We start from the raw sequence: 23,561 nt of genomic DNA, 5'->3' as shown, positions 1-23,561 counted from the left end.
GGAGAACTCACGGGGGTTTTCAAGCCAAACTACTATTTTTTTTTTTTTTTTTTAAAGGCAATGTTTCCAACTCTCCAAGTAGTTTTCTCTTGATAATATCACAGCTCTAATATTTGTTCTGTGGCTTCTGATGTTCGTACAGTTGATTTACATGCACCGACTAAAAAGGGAAACATTAATGCACAATAAAGATTTTTCCATCGATATGTATTTCATATTTGCCAATACTGATTTTGATATTTGATAGTTTAAAATATAAATCTATCGGACAATAATTTATATCTTAAACATGCACACATAAACAAAGAAAGAAAGTCAATACGTATCCCTTTCTTTGCTTTACTTCTATATTTCAACAAGGATTTGAAAGCATATCATGTTTTTGTCGCCGCTATAATGGGCCAAATTACTGCTCTGGCTCTATTTCAAGCAAATACAAACCATCATCACCATGATGATGAATGTTCATCATGACTGAATTAGTACGGTGTCATGTCATTTGGCATATCGAAAGGTCCTGCACACTTTAGAAAAAAAGCCTTTTTTCATGTGTTGTACAGAAATGACAGACGCACTTAAAGAACAGGGAGCGATATGAACACGAATGAGTCAGCAGTCATATGTACAGAACATGACATGCGCACTCCAAGACAACCCGAAGACGACAAAGTCGAACATGAAGTCAGAGTTCAACAAATTCAGTTATGTAACCCCCCCCCAACAAAAAAAAAAAATGATATAAAAGTAGGGCGTATTACTCACTGATGAAACTACAAAAATCTTTTTCTGGGCTACTGTGTGAAGAAAATAAGTCCCCGAGAGTCAGCGATCGTGGCACTTCTGCAGGCTATCTTTACAAAAAAAGGGGAAATGTGTGTTTTGTGGCGCTCACGCAGCAGAAACTAATTGTTTCATTCACCTCCTGCAGTACTGCAGGCCAGTCTCTCACCGCACACGTCTCTGACTCATCCCTGTAATGAGGGTTGGTTTCTTTGCTCTGCACTTGTGACCCGTCCTGCTTCGGGAGCAGAAACGCTGCTCGCCCGTTCGCTTACAGTGTGTCGATATCATCAATCCCGGAGACGGGAAACCAAAACTGTTCTTTCAGAGGCTGCGAGTGAGTGCGAGTGTGTGTGTGTGTGTGTGTGTGTGCGCTGTAAGCTCGCACATGTTATTGGGAAGACGGATAATGTGCTATGACAGCAGTTGATGGTAGGCCTTTTAGCATTGTTACCAGGGACTTCATGATGTAAAGAGGCAGTTTATATTGACTGTCAGAGCCTCCCTGGCTCAAACTAACTTTGTCATTGGTTCAGCCTGTTAATAAAAGACAAAGGGGGGATACCACGCAGTTTATTTGACTAACAAACATTGACAGAACACGATGAGCGCCCCAAAGGCATGCTCCCCTCTCCACAGTTGGCTGCCCCTGTCAAAAACTCGGAACCTGCTGCCAGATTGACCTTAAGGTCGCCGGTTGCCACCGGCGCTGTGCCAACATCTCTGCTCCGCGCAGCGACAAAGCAATCAGGAGAGAATAGCAGCATGCGAAGCAAAACAGGGAGGGGAAAAAGTTAAACACCGCCGACACGGAGCCGCAGTGTCGTCGTCTGGATGCAGCTCGCAGAGATAAGCAGCGGCGACGCACAAACACATCAGTGGCATCAGAGCCCCGAAGAGGTAAAGTATCCACGGCGAAAAGAATAGCCGCCTTTGGCTTTGACCTTTTAGAAAGGAATAAAAGAAGCCGGTTGACCTGTGACTGCGGCGGAAGCTGGAAACAGTTGAAGCCGACATTCCTCAGCCAACTGAACCAGGTTTTTACTTTAGCTTAGCAGTGGCTGACCACTCGTTTTCCTCATGACTGACCTTTTTGTGCACTAGAAACCATATGACAAACCAGCGCTGATGAATAGAATGTAATGCGTCCCTACATGCACCTTGTCATGCGTGTTCCCGATGGATGCAAATGTAATTCCGCCTCAACAGAGGCTGAAGTCAAAGTGTCTCAGTGTCGAGACCTCCAAACCGTGTGAAGGTCCTTCATATAGCAGGACAGCAACATGGAAACAGTATGGCCACAGTGGATGAGTGGTGGCTTTTTAAAGTTTAACAAGTATAGTAAGATATTTCCTCAAAACATATTGCACAGGAGAACTTACCGTAATCATTCAGCATTACACACTTAGAGTGCTAAATACAGAGAGTTGAATTGAAGCCGTTGTGTTTCAGAAATGAAAACCTTAGTTGCCGTCTTTCTTTCGGACTCCATCGAAGTCTGTTTGCTTAGATTTTTTGGCTCGCTGGTCTCCCCAAACGCCGCTCAATCGAAAACTTTTTCTAGGACTATAGAGAGTCCAGGGAGGTGAATACTACAGACAGTTTCGATCCTTTTGAGTGAACTATTCCCTTTAATGGATCGAATGTACCATCCATGTACAGGCGGACAGTATGAAGTGAGCATACTGTTGAGCAAGGTTATGTTCCAAGGCGGATGTTTTTGTGATTTGCATAATATTACATTATATTCTATATTGTTATTGTGAATGAGGGTTTTAAAATGTAAGAAAAATGCCCAAATACTTAGAATTCCTCAGACTCATGGAAAACACAACTATATCTACAAAGCATTTCCCTCGCACGCATTCGTACACACCAATATGCTTCAATATTACGGGCACGCCGTTAAACCCTTCAATAGAAAACCTGCTGGGACCATACACAGCCTAAAGAGGTGAGTACTACATACAGTTTATATTTACTTTACGGTAAGCTAAACCTTTAAAGTCACTTATTCAATCCGTTTTTAAATGACCTTTAATGAACACCATTTCCCAAAAGCCCAGAGGACGTTTTGCTATGCTAAGCTAAGCTAATCAGCTTAGCCACATATTTAACCAACAGATATGAGAATAATGTCAATGTCTTCATCTAACTCTTGGAAAGAAATCCAGTGTATTTCCCAAAACTATTCATTAATCAGTTGTATTGACTATCGATTGTTCTTATCTACGGTGACAGGTGTTCTTATTACTTACATTTGAATACAACTTGGACCCGTTACTTTGTACATTGAATATTTATCTACGTATATGTACAAAATCACTTCTGAACCCCTCACATGGAGAGAAGTGTGCTCCTGGAGGCCTGAATCTGAAATGGGGAGGCCATCCCTCGAGGTGCTTTCGGAGTTTGAACCCCGCAGAAAGGTCACCAAGCCTACCCCACTCTCAGGGAGCAGAGACACCACCAGGGTGGTCCGCTGTCTGCGTTCTCCACGACCGCTCACCAGACGCCGTTATCAGCGGGGAGGCTCGGGAGCGAGCGGTGAGGGCCTATCATTCTGCCGAGTTGTGACAGCGAGTGCCATCCGCAATGCTCCGCCTGCTGAGAGACGGGAGTGTCACGGCACGGCTTTGACTGGCGCAGTGTGAAGCGAGGGTCTCCTCGGGGCACTCGTGTGGAAGGATCCATCTCAGCAGCATTTCCGGCGCTTGGCTTCAGCTAAACTGTCAGCAGGCTTCAATAATGCCCGTTTGTTTCGTGTGGACATGACAACCTATCTCGCAGACTTCCAGCTATTTGACATCGAGTAAAAAACACAAACAGGACCAACTCGTGCGATGCTAAAGCTCGTCTGCTGATGTTTCTAGAAGTATTTGGTCAAAAAAGGCAAACTGACACACAGTTATGAGACCTGCAGGGATGGAACTGGACCCATACCCAACCACAACCACACCTAAGTCAAGTCCAAGGTTAGGTTTCAAATACTGGTCACCGCGTGAAGACCTCTAGTCTCAATCGTTACGTTACAAACCAAACTACAATTACCGCGCCATCGTATGACCCTGCCAAGCAGTCAAGCTGTAGTTTATGTCTGTCCAAAATATCATGCCTTCATCATTTTATCCTTGAAGACATTTGTGTGAAATGATCATTAGCATGTAAATTCTTGAGTTTTTGCAAAATTTGAATAAATTGGCTCAAGAAGCTCCTGAGCTACTACGCTCACGAGAAGGGGACAAACGTGAGGTCACGATTCTCATCAGTTCATCCTTAAATCCAAGAGGAAGTTTGAGCCAAATCTGAAGAAATTAGCTTAAGGCGTTCCTGAGATATCTGGGTCACAAGAAAGGGAACGGACAGACGGACAGTCCGAAAACCATAACAACACATGCAGGGCTCCAGAGTCTGACGCTTCACACGTGAACTGTGAGGTTCCTATGTCTCAGGGTCACGACCCTCTTTTCCTCACGGCCACCCAAGAAGCTCAACAGCCTTGTTCACGTCATTTTTTATTTCTAGACAGCATTAACAAATGCGCACTTGAGTCTCCAACATGGACACAAACAAAGAGACGGCTTGAGTGCGCTTCGCTGCCCTGACTGTTAATTGAGGTGGAACCGTGACTGTAAGTGAGTTACACATCTCTGGTCCCAGAAGTTCTGGCACCGCCAGAAGGCAGCCTTGTGACAGTTGAGTAGCTCTCCCTCCTCACTTAAAGCGCACCCCCACTCCCATCCTCCCTAAAACACACACACACACATCCATCTTGATGCAGGTTTATCGCGGTGGAAAAGTGTACGGGGCTGAGGCTTTCAATATTTTATTTAGGATGCTGCACATTATCACTGCGCAGCGTGGTGATGATTCAGACAGGAGGAGCTTTTTAATTTCAACTCAGATCTCATCACACCGCACTGAGTCAGATCACGACAAGGTTTTAATGGAGGTAGTGCATTAGAGATTAATTGGTACAAAAACGTCCCGGCTTATTAATGCAAAACTAAACTGTTACTTGGTTACTTCATGGGGTCGTACGGTGGATAAGTGCTGAAGCACATCAGCACTCGTTGTGTACTTTTCTCCTCCACTACATGGTGAAAACGTTTGGGGCGGCCGTCACGATGAAATACTAAAAGACCAAACCAAACAGTGTTGATTTGGCTTCTTTGTATTTTTTTTTTGAGTCTCTAAATCAGGAACTGCGTGATGCACGATCACTGAGACACGTTTGACTACGTGTAACAGGGGAAGACAATAAACTACCGTGTCTGGAAAAGCTGTCTTTGTTGACTTTGTTGCTTGCAATCTTTTCTTTTTTTTGATCATTTGCATATCAACAGAATATGATTGCTAATTTTAATAAAACCGGCTACAAACAGTTTGCCAAAACTACCGATCTCTGTCTGAAGGTGGTGAATACAAATGGATACAAAGCATTCAGATAGGACACAGTAGACACATCAGACTGTGCTCCAATTATTCTCCCTCTATTATCATCCAGTGATGGACTTGAGTTGTGGAGTCCACAGTTGTTGGCACATACTGAATGTACAAAATAAGACACAGTGGGTTCGATTACTAGAAAGGCGGCGGGGCTCGGTGTGAATTAGAGGTCGGAGCGGTCACGGCTGCAGTAGCCTCCACCGAAGCGGCGCCGCTGCCCCGGCGCTTTGATGAGCGCACTATTTTGACACTCATCCGGGCCTCCTTGTAAACTCCCCCACAACAGATATGATGTGCTCAGACAGGCCTACGCTGCATATTAGTGGGGCTGGTTGGGCGCAGATTGCAGTGCAGCACACTTGAAGGGGTTTTAGCATGAGCACGCACTCTTTGTGTTTTTTCTTCCGATCCCAGTGCCAGACTCAGAGCCGAGGACAGGAAGCGATATTAAAATCTTAGAGCGGGATCTTAAAAACAAATGTGTGATGGCGGGCAGGAAATATGTAGAGATCTAAGCCAGCCAGGCAGTTCACCAGGTGACCGATTAGCTGCTCCTCTCATAGATAAACCAGTGTTACGCTGAAACACATCATTTCATATCTTATGTTTTAAGTGCTTTACAATACTCTGAGACAGGAGTTTATGAGTTATCATGGCAGCAATCGTTTTTGATCTCAAACAGCAGAAATACTCTGTTGACTTATCGAATGATCTACAGGGAATGTGAGCTGGCATGTTTTTGATTGGCAAACGCAGCACCTCGTGTCGCGGCTGAGTGGACATCATTACTTCCTTATTGCCACTATCCTTCCTCGTCTAATCATTCCCCGAGTAAAGAAATTCTTAGTCGACTAACACTGTTTTGATTTTGTCGACTAATCGATTAGTTGATTTAATCAACAGATCAGATTTTGATAGAATCGCACAATAGCACCACTTTAATTTGTGTCCTTACCAGAGATGTGTTGATAAGTTTGTGTAAATGAGTCATTCAGCATGAAAAAGCATTAAAGAAAACCAACATTCATTCATTCATTAAGCATGAAAACGTCTGTGTGGCTTTCAGCTGACTTTGTAATTCATACCGCACAATCGTCAAAGATACTGCCACGGGTGTTTCCCGAAGTAGCCCGTCTAATGAGGATGTGCCCAGTCTGTGCAATCAAATGCAATTCTTTAAGCGTTTAATCATGAATTATTTTGCTAATATTTGTCAAGACATTGAATGAGTCTCTCCTCAGCATGCATACACACGTTCATATAGAGCGCATCGGGGGGGAACTGATACAGACAGAAACATTGGGCCGAGCTTCCTGTTTTTATGGCCGGTCAGACATTTTTTAAATGTTTGAAAAAATGTTGTCGGCCCACCAGGATAGTGCCCGGTCTGCCAGACGATGGGCCTGTGTCCAGTACAAGTACACACACACACACACACACACACACTTTTACCACAACATTTCGGTTCCAATAGTCCATCTGATTCTTCTCTATCACTCTTCCACTGCTGTGTTCATGAGACTCACTCAGACATAGCTGCATAGCTCACTGTGTGACGTTTCAAACGCAGGCTACAACTCGTTTCCCTGACGCAGTAAAACTCAGCTGGTAATGAAAGTCACTTTTACATTCAAATAAATTGCCCGGAGATCAGCACAGACCTGAGAATGGACAACTTTTACACATGTCTAGTAACATTCATGACAATTTTGTGCAATTATATTCAAACATTTGGGATGGAAATGTGGTATGAAAAGAAATTATAGAGACCTCTCACAGAGCAAAGAGCATCTCATCACAATCAGGTCCGGCTTCATGTTATATATATATATTTATATATATTTTTTTTTTCTGTCGCAGGATGAAGCGAACAAACTGCAACGCAAACTTAGTTAACTGTGTCAAATACCAAATGGCATCTAAGATGGAAAGTGGAGAGAGAACAAATGGGGATTATATAATGATCACATTTCATTACCCACTGTTATGCCACAGAGAATACCAACTAAAGCAAACTAAATTGTTTTGATGTCTGTGAGGCATCAGTGCCGGCTGAACGTTTGCAGGAATGCTACTTGGAATTTTTATGAATGAGCGGCAACGTCCGTTGCAGTTTTCGTCTGGGAGGATGGCACACGTAAGGTCCCCTCGCTGACTCCAAATTTAGCATCGGATGGGGTGGTGTTGGTGGTGTTGGGGGGGGGGTGGGTTCTTCTCCCAGAGCTTGGAAGGGACCTATTGATTTTTGGAGAGCTGGCTCTGTAATTGCTTTGTGCTCAGGAAAGCTGTAAATCAAGACCGCTCGTTGCTCTTTGCTTATACAAGCGGAAGATTACTGTGCGGCTGTTGTGCCGAAGCTGGATGGTACTTAAAAGCCTGGCCCGCAACACAGTTCAGTGCTGTGCTGTAGAATAAAGCATTGAAAGAGCCCGAGCACGGACTGACGGGAGCAGCTGGGGGGGGGCAGGGGTAAGGTCAACCTGAGTTAATCAGCTAGAATCAGCATCAGCTGAGGAGAAAGTAACAGTGTGTGTGTGTGTGCGCGCATGTGTGCATATGCTCGTGCCGCTGAAAAATAAACAATCAAAATGGAAAAGTCCATGTGCAAAGAGCTCCCAGAGAGAAGACACGGCGACCGCGCAAGACCGCAGAAACAGGGTTAAGTCAACAAAACGTCCCGATACATAACGCTCCATGATTTATACATGTCATGGCATGTATGTGCACTCTGCCGAGACACAGGTGGTGCAGCTCCTCACCCGTAACTCAAAGAAAAAGCTTGCAACCGCTCGCGGTGATAAAAATAAAAACGCGGGACGGCTTTGACCCTGACAGGTAGAAAGCGCCACGGCGGCCATACATTAGTTAGCGCGACCGTTCGCGAGCACAGAGAGCCCAGCAGGTACACATCAATTTTTCAAGGCGTGTTGACAAAGGCTTTCAGACTCCTGCTCCGATATATACTGCACGTTTTTTTTTTAAACCCAACAAAAGGTGTGCACTTATACTATATTTTATTTAGGAAAAAAAATTGCGCTTCAGCAGCCGGTAGCTCTGCATTCTAATAAAAGTGTTTGTACTTCTGTGCCGTGAGAATATGTTGGGCTTCTCTGCATTTTCAGTGTGTGCACTTGTTTCTGTGTGTTTACATGAGACTAGTCAGAACCAAGACGGTACACTTTACAACTCCTTTCTAAGGCAGCACAGACCAGATCCACTACATCCGTTTGTACCTTTCACAATTCATTCCCTAGAAATACACACATTCAATCAAGAGCATTGCGCTAAAAGAAAACTCAATAAAACAACTTGCAGGAGCTCAGGCTATACAACACTTTACCTGAGGCAGGCTGCCAATACATCAATAGGATCCTGGTAGCTGGTCCTCTGCCTGCACAAATCTATTCAAACCTTTTCCTTTTCACTCACTTTTGACTTGGTTTTCAACAACATAACAACAGTTACAGACAGTTACTTTCTTTGTCCATGTTTCAGCTGTATGAGCCTTGGAACACATGATATTTAGGTGCAGTGTACAACGCACAGAAGGAACAACAAACATCAAAAGGTGCTCACTCCAAGAGAAAAAGAGGGGAAATAATAATAATAATAGATAATTGATTACATGCATAAATAAATAAATAAATAAAAACAAGGGATGAAGAAATAATAATTCTCCACTCCTGAATGTCGTATCGTAGGTGCTATATGTGCTTTTCAGAGAGGATGGTGTATAATGTGTGTGTATAGAGAGAGTTAACAGGTAACAGTTATAACCTGTAGTAATAACCCTCATTGTATCAGTAATGCTGCGATAGGACCCCATCGTTGAGCAAAGATAGGCTTTTGGAGCCTTATATCCATATATGGTATGCAGGGGGATCCGGTGTTAACCGTCTGATGGTTATACCCTGCTATGCTGCTGTGAGTAGCATGTTTAGAAGGTATATATATATATATATATATATATATATATAGTGTGTCCCATCCAGGCCTTCAGGTATCGCTCCCAATAGTGCTACTGTGAGGTCTTGTTGGATGTGCTGTTCATCAAAGACTTCTCTCCAGTATGCATTTAACTTCGGGCATCGCCAGAATATGTGTGTGTGATTGGCAGCACGTGTTCCACAGTTCTGCCAACACAAGTTGGAATGCGTTGGGCCCATCTTGGCTACTATTTCTGGTGTTCTGAAGAATGAATATTTTCCATTTAAATTCCCTCCAGGTGTACATTTCCTCCCAGGTATTCTGTGGTATGATCTTGTTCATTTCCGCCTCCCATCTCTGCTTTATCTGTAGGGAATTATGTAGATTCATAGATAGAAACACGTTATATAGTTTACTCATACTCAAACCTTTCTAGAGGCGCACGTTTCGCAAACTTTCCCCACTCTCTGTGTGTGTGGTTAGAAAAGTTCTCAAGCCCAAAAGCTGTCTGTATTTTGTTCCACATTTTAAGAGTGATCTTAGTCCACTTTGCCAGTTCTTTTATGGGCGCATCTAAAAAAGGCACGATTTGTAAGGGCTCTGGGCAGAAGTTCTTCAGCGATTGTATGTGCTATTCTGAATCCACACTATCAAAGGTTTCATTTGTGCAGCCCAGAAGTAATATTTTAAGTTTGCAAGTTTAAGGCCTCCACTTAGCTTAGACAGCTGTAAGGTTTTCAGTCTAATTCTAGGACGCTTTTTTTTGCCAGATAAATTTGGAAATTCTTTTATCCAGGTTATCAAAAATTTGGTTTTGGAATTTCTATAGGTAGCATCTGAAATAAGTAGACACGTCTGGGCAGAACATTCATGCGAATACTTTGAACACGACCGAGCAGAGACAGAGGGAGCGCAGACCATCGTTCCAGGTCACCATCAATGCACCAAATGATTTTACTATAGTTAGCCTCGCACATATTCTGTAGAGATGGGGGGGGGGGGTGTATATGCCAAGGTATTTTATACTTCTTGAGATGTTACCGTTGACATCCATAGTCTCTTGTATCCTGAGTAGTATCCGTACTGTAAGAAGATATTCAAAAACATTTTGAAAAAGTGTTGCAATTGTTGCAAATATGCAGCGCAGCCTGTATGAATAGTTTTGACGAGAAAGGAAGCTGAACTTAACCAAGTTCTCCATCGACGGCAAAACGTGCACAGACGCTTGTGGGCAGCTGGTCCAAGCAGACTGTTAACTCAAGAGCACAATGTCTGTATTCTACTACCAAACCGCTCAATGTCTAAACGGCATTTCACCATATTTTATGAGCACATAATGTCATGTTATTACAGTTTGGCATTTAACACCAGCGTCCGTGAACATACTGACTTCCCCACAACACTAAGCCATTCAGAAATCACCAGATCATATTTCACTTACTTGCCTGCAGTGTGTATCATTTCACAGCCGCACGGCTCATTTCTTTGTCGCCCCCGAATCCGCTATGTTTCCCCCGCGTGGTGCAATCATTTTCACTTTGTGTGTGGTACACCCATTCTGCTCCCTCTAACCAGGGAGCCAGGAGTCGCTAAACCAAAAGGACAAAAGCAATTGCAACAGACAGTCTTTTGTCTGTCTTTGTCACGCTGCACACTTCCCTCCAAAACACCATGTTTCAAGTGTCATTTTCCACAAAAGGTAGATCTAAAAGGTGCATTTTAAAAGTCTGAAAAATAAAAGAGTATATTCCCAGATGTGCTCAAAAGTGCCATGAAAGCAGTTGAACCAGTTCCATTCTGTTTTCCCTCCACATTAGAGTCACTATCTGTTATAATAGGTCAGTGGATGTAAATGTGTGCATCTTGTAGGAGAACACAGACGCTCATCTGGAGCTAAATGAACAGCTCTGTCAATAATTGATCATCGTAACTCTGTTTTCAGCCTCACATATGCGTCCCTTAATAAATAAATAAAACAGACAACATGTAGACATGGTAAGTACACGGTAAATAACCCACAGAATAAAAACTGGAATACCTTTAAGAATATTTTGGACTAGAATATAGCGCACTGGTGGTGGAAGCCACGTCCGTAGGCCTAACAGATAAACAACCTTTCAGGTATTACACTATTGCTCGAATATCTCACTCAGATATGATCTGCATGGCGTTAAAAGCCCCTCCGAGCACTTCCCTCACCAAACACAATTGGTTCGGTTTTTTTATCCGCCTGTCCTACATTTATTGTGTGTCAAACAATTTAGTGAACTGCCCAAGGCTTTGACTTTTTGAAGTTGCTCTTAATACCGTTTAATATCAACTAATGATATAGGTCAAGACACATTTTTTCATTGGTGCAAAACATTTCTTAAAAGATGCAACATGTGGGTCTGTTTCCTGCAGGAACCTATTTTGATAAAGTCATTTAGTTTCAATCGGGTAAAATGATTCAACCAGTCTGTACTTTTGTACAGTTATGAATTGTAGCGGTGGTCCTTTACTCAAAAGTACCAGTTACCCTGCTTGAAAGTACAACTGGTTGAATCTTAAACAGTGTGATGTAAATTGACAGGGTTGTTTTTGTTTCTTTATGTAAACTATTGAAGGGGTACTCGGGTCATTCAGCGTTTCCCTTTAATTAAGTTGGAGGGCTTGTGAGAGATGGTTTTTTCTTTTTCAAATGGTCAAAATCACAGCCACAGAGGCCAATGTATGCTAACGTTTAGCCTCTAGTATGAGCCACGCCCCCAAAACCCTGCATCCTACATTTCCCATAGTGCAACTTAATCGCATCTTTCATTACACCCTGCTTGCCACGCAAACACCTACATCTTTAAAACTCTACCCAGCCCGGTTGTAACGCAGTCTTCCCCCTTTTAAGATTTTAAGTAACCCTGATGACGTCACTATGACATCGTTTTTTTATAAAACTTGAAAAAGCTCCCTCCGGAGCCACAAAGAACACTATATACAACTGTTTTCACAGATGGAATAGTACTGGTCATGACCAGTTCATTAAACTGTACGTGTACAATCAGTGGACTGGACCTTTAGTGTGAAAAGTAGCCCGAAACTACAGCCGTCCGTTGAATGTAGTGCGGTAAGCAGGACTATATTCCCCCACAGACGCAGAGAATGTAAATACTCAAGAGCAACATCATACTCAAATACAGTACTTGAGTTAATGTACATAGCTACTGACTGTCGGTGACTGGTGTGTATTTGTCTGAGCGGGTGTGACGGTGTGTTGGCGTCCTACTTGTGCGATGCGTGGCTTGTAGGGCGAGCTGCTCTCCAGGTCGGCCAGGATGCTGGTGAGGGAGTCGATCTCTGCATCCAGACTGGAGCGCCTCTCCTCCAGGGTCTTCTCTGGTCCTCTCATCTGTGAGCAAACAAGTGAGCAAAATGACCAACTATGTCACTTTTTGCGTAGTTGCAATCGCAAGATAATCATCAATGAGGAGTAATTCCACTGACTCGGAGAGGTTCTCTGGTGGATTACAGTCTAGAGTTCATGCTTCATCTTGACCTGACACAATGCTTTGGAGAGCCACACATCAATGGCAGAGACTTCTCTCTGGGAGTAATGCAACGCATTGTCTGTTCATAGAGCAGTGCACTGTTCACCTCCTGCTTTTCAGCACACTTGGATTTACAGTATTTCATTCTTCATGCATTATTCATCACAATCTCATCCAGCAGTGTTTCAAACAAAAAGGTCAATTTTTTTTTTTTTTTTTAAGAATTAAAGTCAGATATCTTTTTGATTCCATATTTTAAACATGTGCCCTGTAAAGATGATGAGAATCGCTTTGATTTTTTATTTGACTGGTTTATTACCAGATGAAGCTTGAAAGCGTCAGAAACAGGATCACTCCGGCAGTCTGAGACCTCGCTGATTTATTCATACATCTCTTTCGTTTCACCATAGAGCAAACACAACTTCAACATACACACACAAAAAAAAAAAAGACAAAATATAATAAAAAAAATGTTGCACAAAAATCTGCAGCTAAGTATCTAAAATGATCTGACCGTTAGTGACACCCGGTTTTCTACAAAAATTCCCGGGAATTTCTCCACGGAATGACAGATATATTTTTAGTCCTCTGAACTATGCTGCAACTGCAAGAAGACTTCTTGCAATTGCCTGCGGGGGCTTTTTGAGTTGGCTGGATCAGTGACTGCTTCTTATTCTAATGTTATGTGTTTGGATTACCTGTCACAATCTATTACAGGCAGGGCTTGCCTCCATTTGGAGCAGAGCTGTTGCTGCTTAAAAAACATCTAAGGCTATCATGAGCAGGGGGGGGGGGGGGGGGGGGGGGGGGGGGGGGGGGGGGTAAACAAAGCAAAACACTAATGGCTTGTCTCAAATCAACAAAAGAAGAAGAAAAGAAAAGGAACTTATTTAACAGGGAATAACGAGGGGGATGAAAGGAAACATTGCGGTCTTTGTGATGTGTTGGAATTGGCCGTGCAGGGCTTCATAGTGAGGACAACAGCCGCGATGAGAACTAGCTGCTTCTGTCTTCCTCTCTTCCTGCTGAAGGATTCGGCATCAGCTCGTCACAATCCAGACCTCTTGTCTCCTTTCTTCTGAGGAAATACCATTTAAACGTATTCCTTCAGTGTGTGAGATTTGTCTGCCGGGGCACGCAGAAGAAGATACAAAGACATTTTGATTGATATCTATCCCCCTTTTTTTCTCTGCAGTTAAAAAGACTTCTGCTCTGGCTACAGGGCACGTAATTAAGATACCAGTGGCGTATTAAGGAATTCAGTTGCATGGCCAGCCAATGTGACAGGAGAAGAAAAGTCAGAGATGGAAAAACACTAAAGCACTTTTAAAACTAATTAAGCACTTCATTTCTTTTTACGTCTACCGTCGGTGCTGTTCAGAGGGAGATGGCAGATACAGCAGTGGTAAAAAGGGAAAGACACTAAGCTGCAGTGCCCGATTATCTCTTATTATCATGTCTACTTCATCACTATAGCAGCTGGGCTGTGGACACAAAAATGTAAACTTTTCAGAAAAACAGCCTCGATTTCATCATCCAATAACTTTTTTAATTGATTATTTACATCTAAAGACATGACTTTTGTTTTGCTTCTTCTTCTCTGCTTCCAACGTGAGTGACATGAGACAAAATCCTCCCTCGTTTTGTGCAAAAAATGAATTCCAAAGTTCCGCTGAAGCTAATGCGAGGCTTCAGCGGTCTGATGGATATCTTCACACATGGTGTTAGTATACGACTCACTCTTTGTGGTTCCCCGGATCATTGTGGTGCTGAGCGACAGCAGAGTGGTGGGAAATCAAATGGAAGTAGAAGTTTGTGCTAAAATAGAGCAACTTTGGAAGGTATTCACGAGATTTGACTATCTCGGACGGCTGAAGGTAAACCTTTGAAGATATTTGCGCACCAGGTGTGGATGTTGTCGCCCAGCATTTACATTGAAACGGGTGTTGGAATGATGAGTGAACAGCAAGTTAGACCTGTGTCAGTGAACATATGAGCACCTGACTGTTGTTAAACCTGAAACAAATTATTCACATGAAAGATCATTAGGTGCACTTTTACTGCACCTGTACTGTACCTGGAAGTAATCCAAGTAAACATGGACAGTACTTTAAAAGCTGTTTGAATTCCTAGGAGATGCAGTGCAATAAAACATGCACTAAAGTCCCATTTCTTTTCCTTCTAAAGGATCTGACAGCGGTGAGCAGGTTGAATATGAAATACTGATAGTTGCTATTAAGAGACAGCTATCAGACGGACCTCTTTAAATGCATCACGGGCCAGAAGCTGAATTCTGTTGTTATAATACCGGAACAGCACAATGTTAAACTTTAAGAGCTCTGACTGTGATTACACTGAAGAGAGGATGTGTAGTATGTATGTCAGATCCCACAGTTCGGTATACACATGTGAGTTCAGGTAACACATCTGGTATTAGAGAAGTGACGCTGGCAGGGCTTTAGTATAAATGTCATTGATTTAGATTTTTTTTTTACTAAAAATGATCTGTGGCTTCATAAAATATTCAAATGGCAGAAAAAGGATTTTTGGAGTCAAATTTGGCACAGATTTCTAATATGTACAATTTTGTTGATGGCTTGTTTCATTTCTAACTGCTCAGCCGATCCTAAATGTGTTGAGTGAAAGCAGGGAATTCAGAAGTGTAACTGTTCGTTGGGCTGCACCTTTTAAAATAATTGCATATTTTACATTGAAGCCACAACACCGCATGAAGACACACAGCGCTAATCCCCAGTCTACAGGTATGTATACAGTTTGTGTGGGAAGAGCAGTTGAATTTGCATAACTTATTTAAATCCACTCTGTCTCTACACAGGAAGCATTCGTTTAGGATAAGAAACATGGTCGGATCCAAAAAAAGAGGGGGCTTGAGGGGGCTTGAGGGGGGAGGGGGGGCTGAACGCAGGAATGTGAAGCACTTGGAGGGTTTTCGCAGCATGGGTCAAGTGCTGAGAGTGTCGGTCAGATCACAGGGGCCAGATATCCCCCCGGGGAGGGAACAAACGCCTGTGGGTTTTATAACCAGGCTCCACCAATAGGTGTCAGCCTTCTATGCTTCCTGCACTGCAGAAAGCCGGCTTGTGTGTGTGTGGGTCCTTCAGTCGGGGCGGCTGGCTCCAGGCAGCATCTGGAGCTGGACGTCTCTGCAGTTGGCTGCTGCTCAAATGGACAGGCAGTAGTTGTTTTTTTTGCTGAACTGAGTGCAGAGCTCGGGGGCCGTCTTTTTGCTTTCCGTGACGAGTCTTCGAGAGTTCCTGACAACCGAGATGAAATTGAATGCAATAACACACACACACCCCCCCCCCCTCCCCCCCTCACCTGATAATCACAGGAGTTCATCGGTGGAGGAGACGGGAAGGAACCAGGGGGTGGTGAGAAACCGGTTGACTCTTCGGCAGGTGGCGGAGGAGGAGGGTAGTCCGCTGGGATGGACACACACGCAGAGACACACGGACACACACACACACACACACACACACACCAAGAGGAACAAAAACAGCGTATTAAATACTTCCCCTTTTTTCCTACATTTCAAACCGTCACAATTCTAAAAGAGCAGACGTTGCGCCACTGAATTAACACACAATTAACTTATTTATATTCTCAATAACCAGTGTGGCGGGTGCAGAAAACACACAAAAAAGTTTTCAAAAAAAGTGTACAAATCTGTGGATAATGAGTCGTATGAACTTTGATGTGAACAGCTCACATGATGCTCTGCATGGCCAACACTATATTACACAGTGAGATAAACGGAGCTTATTGTGCACACATCTGTGAATGGATCTGCTTGAGCTCCTGCATGTGCGGCACACTTCCCTGTGTGCGTCCAGCCATTCAAAGACCCGGGCACATGAAGCTGAAATGTGTGTGTAATGTCATGTGGAACTGTGTGATACACTGAGCAGCTTTTTGTATTTGTGGAAGCTACAACAAATAAAGAACACGGCTGTGAGTGGGTAAAGTTCAAGTGTCTTTTACAGATGTGCTTGTAGGATGTCGGCCACAGTCACAAATGCTTGGATTTCACAACGTAATGCATCAGATTAAAGCTGCTGTATTCAACATTTTCTTGTATTAATAATTGATGAAATGGCTGCGTAATATGACGGTGTTCGCTCATAGTGATGAACCTGCAGTTCCTCTTGTAGCCTCTTTCAGCTCTTTGTTTTGGTTTTCACGGTTCACAACTTTGCTCTTTTTGTTTCGCTCTCACCGCTCTCATCAGCGACTGCTTTCAGATAAAAAGCTCCACTGTACACAACCTGCTCAGCTCCTAATGGCATGGATGCCTTCCGCTTCCGGGCGCTTCTTGAGGCGAACCAAAATAAACAGATTTTGCAGTAATTTAACTGCAATAAATGGATCAAAGGGATGCCCAGATAACTACATGATAAAGCAGATTTGTCAAAAGTCTCAATTCATGCTTTGTCAGGTCTGTCTGCAAGACAAGCAAACAACTTTTAAAAGGCTCACGTCAGTATCGCTCTCTGTGCATAATAGAAACACTCATGATCGGATTGATTATTATGACCTGAGAATTTAAGGGACTCCGAGATAGAGATTTAAAACTCAGTAAATAAAGACGTCCGTATTTATCCTCGAGTTGTCTGAAAGATGCACCATTTCTTGAATCCATCTGTACAATATTCTGAGAAATTAGGATTATTCATCATAATTTCTCTTGAACTATAAAATCCAAGACATTCGAAAGAGGCTCTGCAGTTATGCCAAAAGAGAGACAGGTGGCAAAAGAGACGGAGAAACGGAGCCTCGTCATCCCATGTCAACGGACTGACACACATAATTGCAGCATTTTGGTTGACTAAGAAGTACTAATCTGGGGCGAGCGTGTGTTTCTTGTCCCGCAGATTGGAAATGTACATGCTGTGTTACAGACGGGTTGGACTAGGTGTTTGTTCTGCCAGAGCAGGTGGAAACGAGCCAAATGTGTAGTTCTAAAGTCCACGCTAATCCAAGGATTGCATCCAACCACATGTTTAGGACCGGATAAGGAGTTACGTGCCAAATTAAATTGTGATTTGGCTCCTCTTTGGCGCAGGACTCACGACTGAATCATTTGACCATGTACTTCTAAGTACCAAACCAGACATGAGCTTTGCAAATTAAAGGCTTTTATGAGACGTAATGGGAATTTGTTCCAACGCTAAGACTTTGATGAGTCCTGTTCAGAAATTCCATTTGCTTTCCACGGCTTTTATCTGTTTTCATTAGAATCTAATTGATGTCATCAATGTAGTTTATCCAAGGCAGCTGACCAAATTAATTAAGCGTGGGTTTTTTTTTTTTTAGTTGCCTTGACAAAACAGCCCAAAGAAGAAGAAGAAGAAGAAGAAGAAAAAGAAAAAAAAGGAAGACAGAGCGATAACGCTGCATGGTTAAAATTGGACACATGTCTGCGTCTTGAGCATTACAGCATTTCAGAAATTGTGAGCATTGCATTAAAACATTCCCTCCGGGTGCTCGAGGGCCTCCGTGTGAATTGTTTATATAATAACCTTGTGGCCTCCGCTAAAACTCCAGAGTGTAACAGCTCCTCTAAACCCACGGGAGAGGAAATAAAATATGCCGCTCGACAACAAGTTCTCTGCCCCCGTCCTCCCTCCCCACCTCGCTCCGGCACAGATCCTCTCTGCCAGAACATATAAGTCACTTGTAACTCGTGGCTTACGGAGAATTAAAACATTAACTTTCATGTACGTTTCCCTCCAGAACATCGGAGATGTTTTGGATTTCTCATTTCAGGAAACGCGAGGGTTGTAAATGTTACAGAGAAGCATGTTTTATTGAAAAGGTCTTAAGAGTTCTGAACAGTGGAACAGTGGAAAGCGAGACTTGGATGGAACAGGAGTTCCAGCATAGAAATGGTCCTTTAATAGAAGAGATGAGAGCCTACAGGCAGGAACGTCGCTTTCAATGCACGCGTCAATCTAGAGATTTTTATAGATGTCTTCTTTCAGACTAGTGGAACGAAAAACATCCAAGACACACGTGAGGCCTTATTTGCATATTTACACATAACATTTCAGAAAACTTGGAAATCCCAAAAGAATCGTCTTAATGTAAGTAATCAGAAAGAAGTTTCATGGTGATATCCAATTCTTTTCTTCTTTTAAATGCGTACACTAAACCTCGCCGTTTCACTCCTATCTATATCCTGAAGGTCTTTCTACTGAAGGGTTTGTTCATGTGTCATTTCATAACCTGGTTTATAGAATATTTCATTCCTAAACATTTGGCTAAAAATTGTCTTTTTTTATGGCTGTTGACAAAATGCTCTAATTGTTATGGAGTGATACAACGATATATCCCAAATCTCCTCGACATAAACCTTTGACTCTAATAGGTCAACAACATTAAACAAGAAATGTGAACCTGGCTTTATCCAATGCTCATTTTGTGACTGTAAGTTCAGGCAAACTAGCATATATTTAATGATATAATGCACCGTTTGCATACAATTTCAGAAAAATTGTCATACGAAAAAAATGTCTCAACGTAAGTAATCAAGGCGAGTTTCATGGCTATATCTCATAGTTACATTGGGTTTGTTTAGCCTTTAAATCTGGAGTGTGGCATGTAATGTTATTAAAGCTCATTTCAATAATGTAACGTTCTTCTATAAAAAGGAACTATCCGACTTTGAAAATACATCACTGCTGGCCAGAAGGTCTTTATATCTGTACATTTAAATAATAATTATAAGTGCTTCAGCGCTGTTGGAACTCAAATGGCAGAGAGCGGTTGAGACCCTCCCTGTGAACACACCAGCTCACACTGATGTGTACAAAGGTAAATCGCTGTGGCTGAACACTCATCACACCCAAAAAGCAATTAAAGCTGCAACTTAAAGTTGCCCTGTGGAGTTTTCTTGCAAACAAACAAACAAACAACATTTATCAAAATGCACTTCACATTGCAGAGCTTCTCTCCGAGCTACCGCGCGCTAGTACTCATTAGCACTACTAGTGGTCAAAAGGTCCACAGAGTGCCTTTAATTATTAATGACATGCTTTTGTCTTCACTCACACGTCTTTGATTGATGTTTTTGGTAATAAAAAAAGAGAGACTGACAAACGGGTCCAAAAAAAAAAAAGTGAGATAACGAATGTGAGGCAAGAGGAGAGAAACTCAGGGTTTGATCTGGATCCACATTGAAGCTAAACAATAACCACAACTTTCCAAAACATGGGGGTTGTTTGAAATACTCTACTTACTGAAAACACTTGTATTTTTAACTACAACAAAAATACAATTTGCAAAACAAACACTTTTCAGATGTCATCTTCCTACTTCTCTTTCTCTTCTGCAGGAACTGAAAAAGATGACCTTTATTCATATGTTAGGGTGAAACGGATGCAGAATAGATGCACACAAACAAAAGAATGAAAACAACACGTCTGTTTCAAACCAACCGGTATGAGTCACTGCGAGAACCCTCACTGGCTTCCCACCAAATACACACAACCAACCCAGACAGAGCCACAGGCCTGAACACAACCCCGGCTCTCTGCTGTCGTCCACTGAAACGTCATCCCGTCCGTCTGCCTCACCCGATACTTCCGCTGTTTCTAATGGATCTGAAATCAACACGGGTTTGAACCGTCGAGCACTTTCCGTTTCTGAAGGGCCGCGTGGTGCTTCGCGGCGTCGTGTTACGCCTGAAAGCGGCGTGAGCGAGCGGGCCTCTGTGCCGTGAATGAAGCCGGCTCCATTTGTGACAATCGGGAGTTGGAAGCTCCAGAGCGAGCGCTAATGACTGAAGCAGCGGGGAAGACAGACTTAATGGGACAACTTCCCCCTGTCTTTATTGAGCAATTGCTTTTAAGTAGCTTCATTGTGAACAAGGAATCCTAATCAGCGATTAAAGTTATTGGAGAGGACGTAAGAGGTGTAATTGGTTATCGGGGATCCAGATGAAAGGGTGGGCGATGGATCCAGCTGTGACACCGAGAAGAATATTAAACTTTGTCTCTCAAGCAAGTGACACATTTATAAACACTTCCAGTGCAGCGTATGACTAATGGCGGCCAACTTTGAGGGCAGCGTCTATGAGGAAACGCTTTGACACGATGGAGTTTGTTGCAAAAGAGAAATACCACTCGAGAATAGTGGTACTGCTCTTTGTTGAGGATTAGCGTATTCTGTAGGGGGCTGGAGGTTGAGCATATGTTTATATATTTACATATGTACAATATTATCAGAGCTACACGTGTATAAGCGCCGGCCATCTGGTCTTTAACGACTTAGGACAAAGCCCAGCACGACCGACTTTCACAGAACGCATCCGGTGTTTGGGTGGAGGAAAGTGTTTGTAAGAGAAGGCGCAGGGGAGAAGTGACTTTTTGTCCCGTCGCTGTAAAGTTTCTTTTGTTTTTTGAACAGAAATTATCTCCCACGATCCGAACTTGAGTCATTGCCGAAAGCTTGAGTCGCTGGTGTCTGAAATGTTAAAAAAAAAAACTTCCACAGTACTTGATTACATTGATATTCACATAAAACCCTAATCGGTTTTCAAAATAAAATAAAATCACAGAAGTGGCTTTTACTTTATCCAGTAGCAAAAGAAATCTTTAATCCCCTGCAGACAAAGTGTTTTAAGTCCGGGGTGTCGGTTCGCATGCTTTATCTTCCAAATGTGCTGCGGCGGAGGTTGAGCGTGCATTGTTTTGACGTAATTACGGAGCCGTTTTATTCCAGCTTCCGCTGGAGAAGAGCAGCTGAGCCCTGCTCTTAATTAGCATGATACGCATAGAGGAGTGATTTATGACTTCATTGGGTTTAGAGAGGGATGGGAGGGATTGGAGCTCTTTGGAGATATACTTGTTTTTAAGTGTAAAGAGGCAGACCCAAATTGGCTTCTGCTGCTCTGAGGAGAATTCCCACGGGAGGAGAAATTCAGATGAGGAACAATAGACGGATTATGTCTCTGTATGAAAGCGAAGAAACAAATGCAGACGATAGGTGAACCGTTTGAGAGCTGGCCTTTTTTTTTCTCTCTCCCCCATCTTAAAGCTCAAAAACATCCAACGGGCTGTACAATTAGTGCCTCAAAACGTGATGAGAGGAAGGTTCGCCGATGAGCGACAGCGTGATTCATCAGAGACAGAGAGGGTGAGCTGTTTCTGTCATTTCTTTGAAACAAACGGGAGAGGGAGAGAAGCCGGTCAAATGTCACGACAGCGTAAACTCAGTTTCATGACACGAAACCTTTCCAAGCTGAGCATCTACTGTAAACCTACAGTAGCTCTATGAGTGGGTTAACTTTAACTCATATCTCATGGCTTTATGAGCTGATGAAATGAAACCTGAGAGGATATCCCGGGAGTAAATATCACGGTGATATTCAAACTTAATTACCATCTAATGGATGCTTCATTTCATTTATGAGGTGATCTCTTGGATGGAGAACTCCAGTCATTAGGCTTGTTAACCGTGGCAAATAACAAATAGCTCAAGAATGGAGGAAGAACCTGTTAATGCAGTAATGTGATTTAGTACTAAGTATTTAATGAATAAAGTAGAGAAGAGAGAAGCCAATAAAAATCGGTTGGTTGGGTCACATATATTACCATGGTGACAAGAAATGTCAGCGCAAAAATGTTTTTGTTACTTAGAATCTGTGACACCATTATTCAATCGTTATAATATATTATTATTCATGTTTTTCAACTGTAAAATGTCCTGCTCAGTTTACATTTTGGTCAAACTTCTAAAACTTCAAATTTAATTAAATTTGAGTTCCTGACTTTTTGCGAAATAATTTCAATTCTGATATTGTATATATTGCACATATCTTTCTCCATTTCTCAAGAAGAGAAAAACTGTTGGAGACATATTTGTGGAAACAGCGTCTGTCCAATTCAAGCATGGACGGTTACCATGGCAGCTGCTGACTGACATTGGAGAGTCAGCGTTGCTAGGTGACGTGCTGTCAGCTACCTACTAGAGAGCACGACGTGTTGGCGGTTTAAGACGTCTGTCCGTCAGAACATTTGGAAGGACCCATTGTACTGTTCAGTTGATCGTCCACATTAAAAGGTGGAGCTCGCAAGCTATGCTAGCTAGCTCTCACTGAGAAAGTGGATGCTAGTTAGCTTAGCTTAGCTTGCCAACATTCACCGATTCCCACCGGACGGTACTTTTCGGTCAATCTAAATCAACACCTGCTGAGTCATTGTTAGCTTTCTCATTCATTTGTGCCTTTTGTTTATGAAAAAAATATTGATTGGCTATATATATATATTTTTATTTTTTTGTAATTATTGTATTTTTTAATTATCAAATATCAATATCAGTATCGGGCCTCAACACACCCCGTGTATGTATATTTATATAATTTATTTCAAAATATGTAATATGTATACCAGAGCGGTTCACGCAGTCAACACCACTTTCTCCAGTGAGCAAATGACTTTTGGAAATCTTACTCAGCATTCAAACTTCCTTTGACATGTAGACGACACTTTGAAACACTTTGAAAGGACAGACAGGATATGAAGACAAATATTTTCACAATGCTGCAACCCTTCATATGGAGTAAAGATTTAGAGAAGCGAAACGTCTCATTCTGGCTGCATTACCTAACAACAGAGGTAATAAAACAGACGCAAGGTTCCACACTGTAAAAAAAACAAAAAAACTTCAATTTTGAAGCAAAGATTCAAAGACTAACTTTACGGCACACTGCAGACTAAACACAAGTTACGGTGTGTGTTCTACTTAGATAAAAGTGGCCTTTGTGTCGCCTCAGAGCGTGAGCCGGTGGGCTCTGTGGGGACACCGACACACTCATTGGTGGATTTCCTGTAAATTCTCATGGCGACACCCATGAGGGACTCT

General features: G+C 42.6%; 1 protein-coding gene across 1 annotated transcript in view; it reads right to left on the bottom strand.

Annotated features, from left to right (window-relative positions):
• Nucleotides 1-23,561, bottom strand: part of lpp (LIM domain containing preferred translocation partner in lipoma) — a 141,789-nt gene that overhangs the window by 57,672 nt on the left and 60,556 nt on the right. Inside the window, exons 5-6 of the mRNA XM_079157984.1 lie at nucleotides 16,017-16,120; nucleotides 12,416-12,538 (exon numbers count right to left, since the gene is read on the bottom strand). Coding sequence (XP_079014110.1) covers nucleotides 12,416-12,538; nucleotides 16,017-16,120 — 227 coding nt within the window. The remainder of the gene's footprint in view (nucleotides 1-12,415; nucleotides 12,539-16,016; nucleotides 16,121-23,561) is intronic.

The sequence above is a fragment of the Pholis gunnellus genome (genome assembly GCF_910591455.1).
Source record: "Pholis gunnellus genome assembly, chromosome: 4".
Taxonomy (NCBI): domain Eukaryota; kingdom Metazoa; phylum Chordata; class Actinopteri; order Perciformes; family Pholidae; genus Pholis; species Pholis gunnellus.
This window is presented reverse-complemented; position numbering and strand designations above follow the sequence as displayed.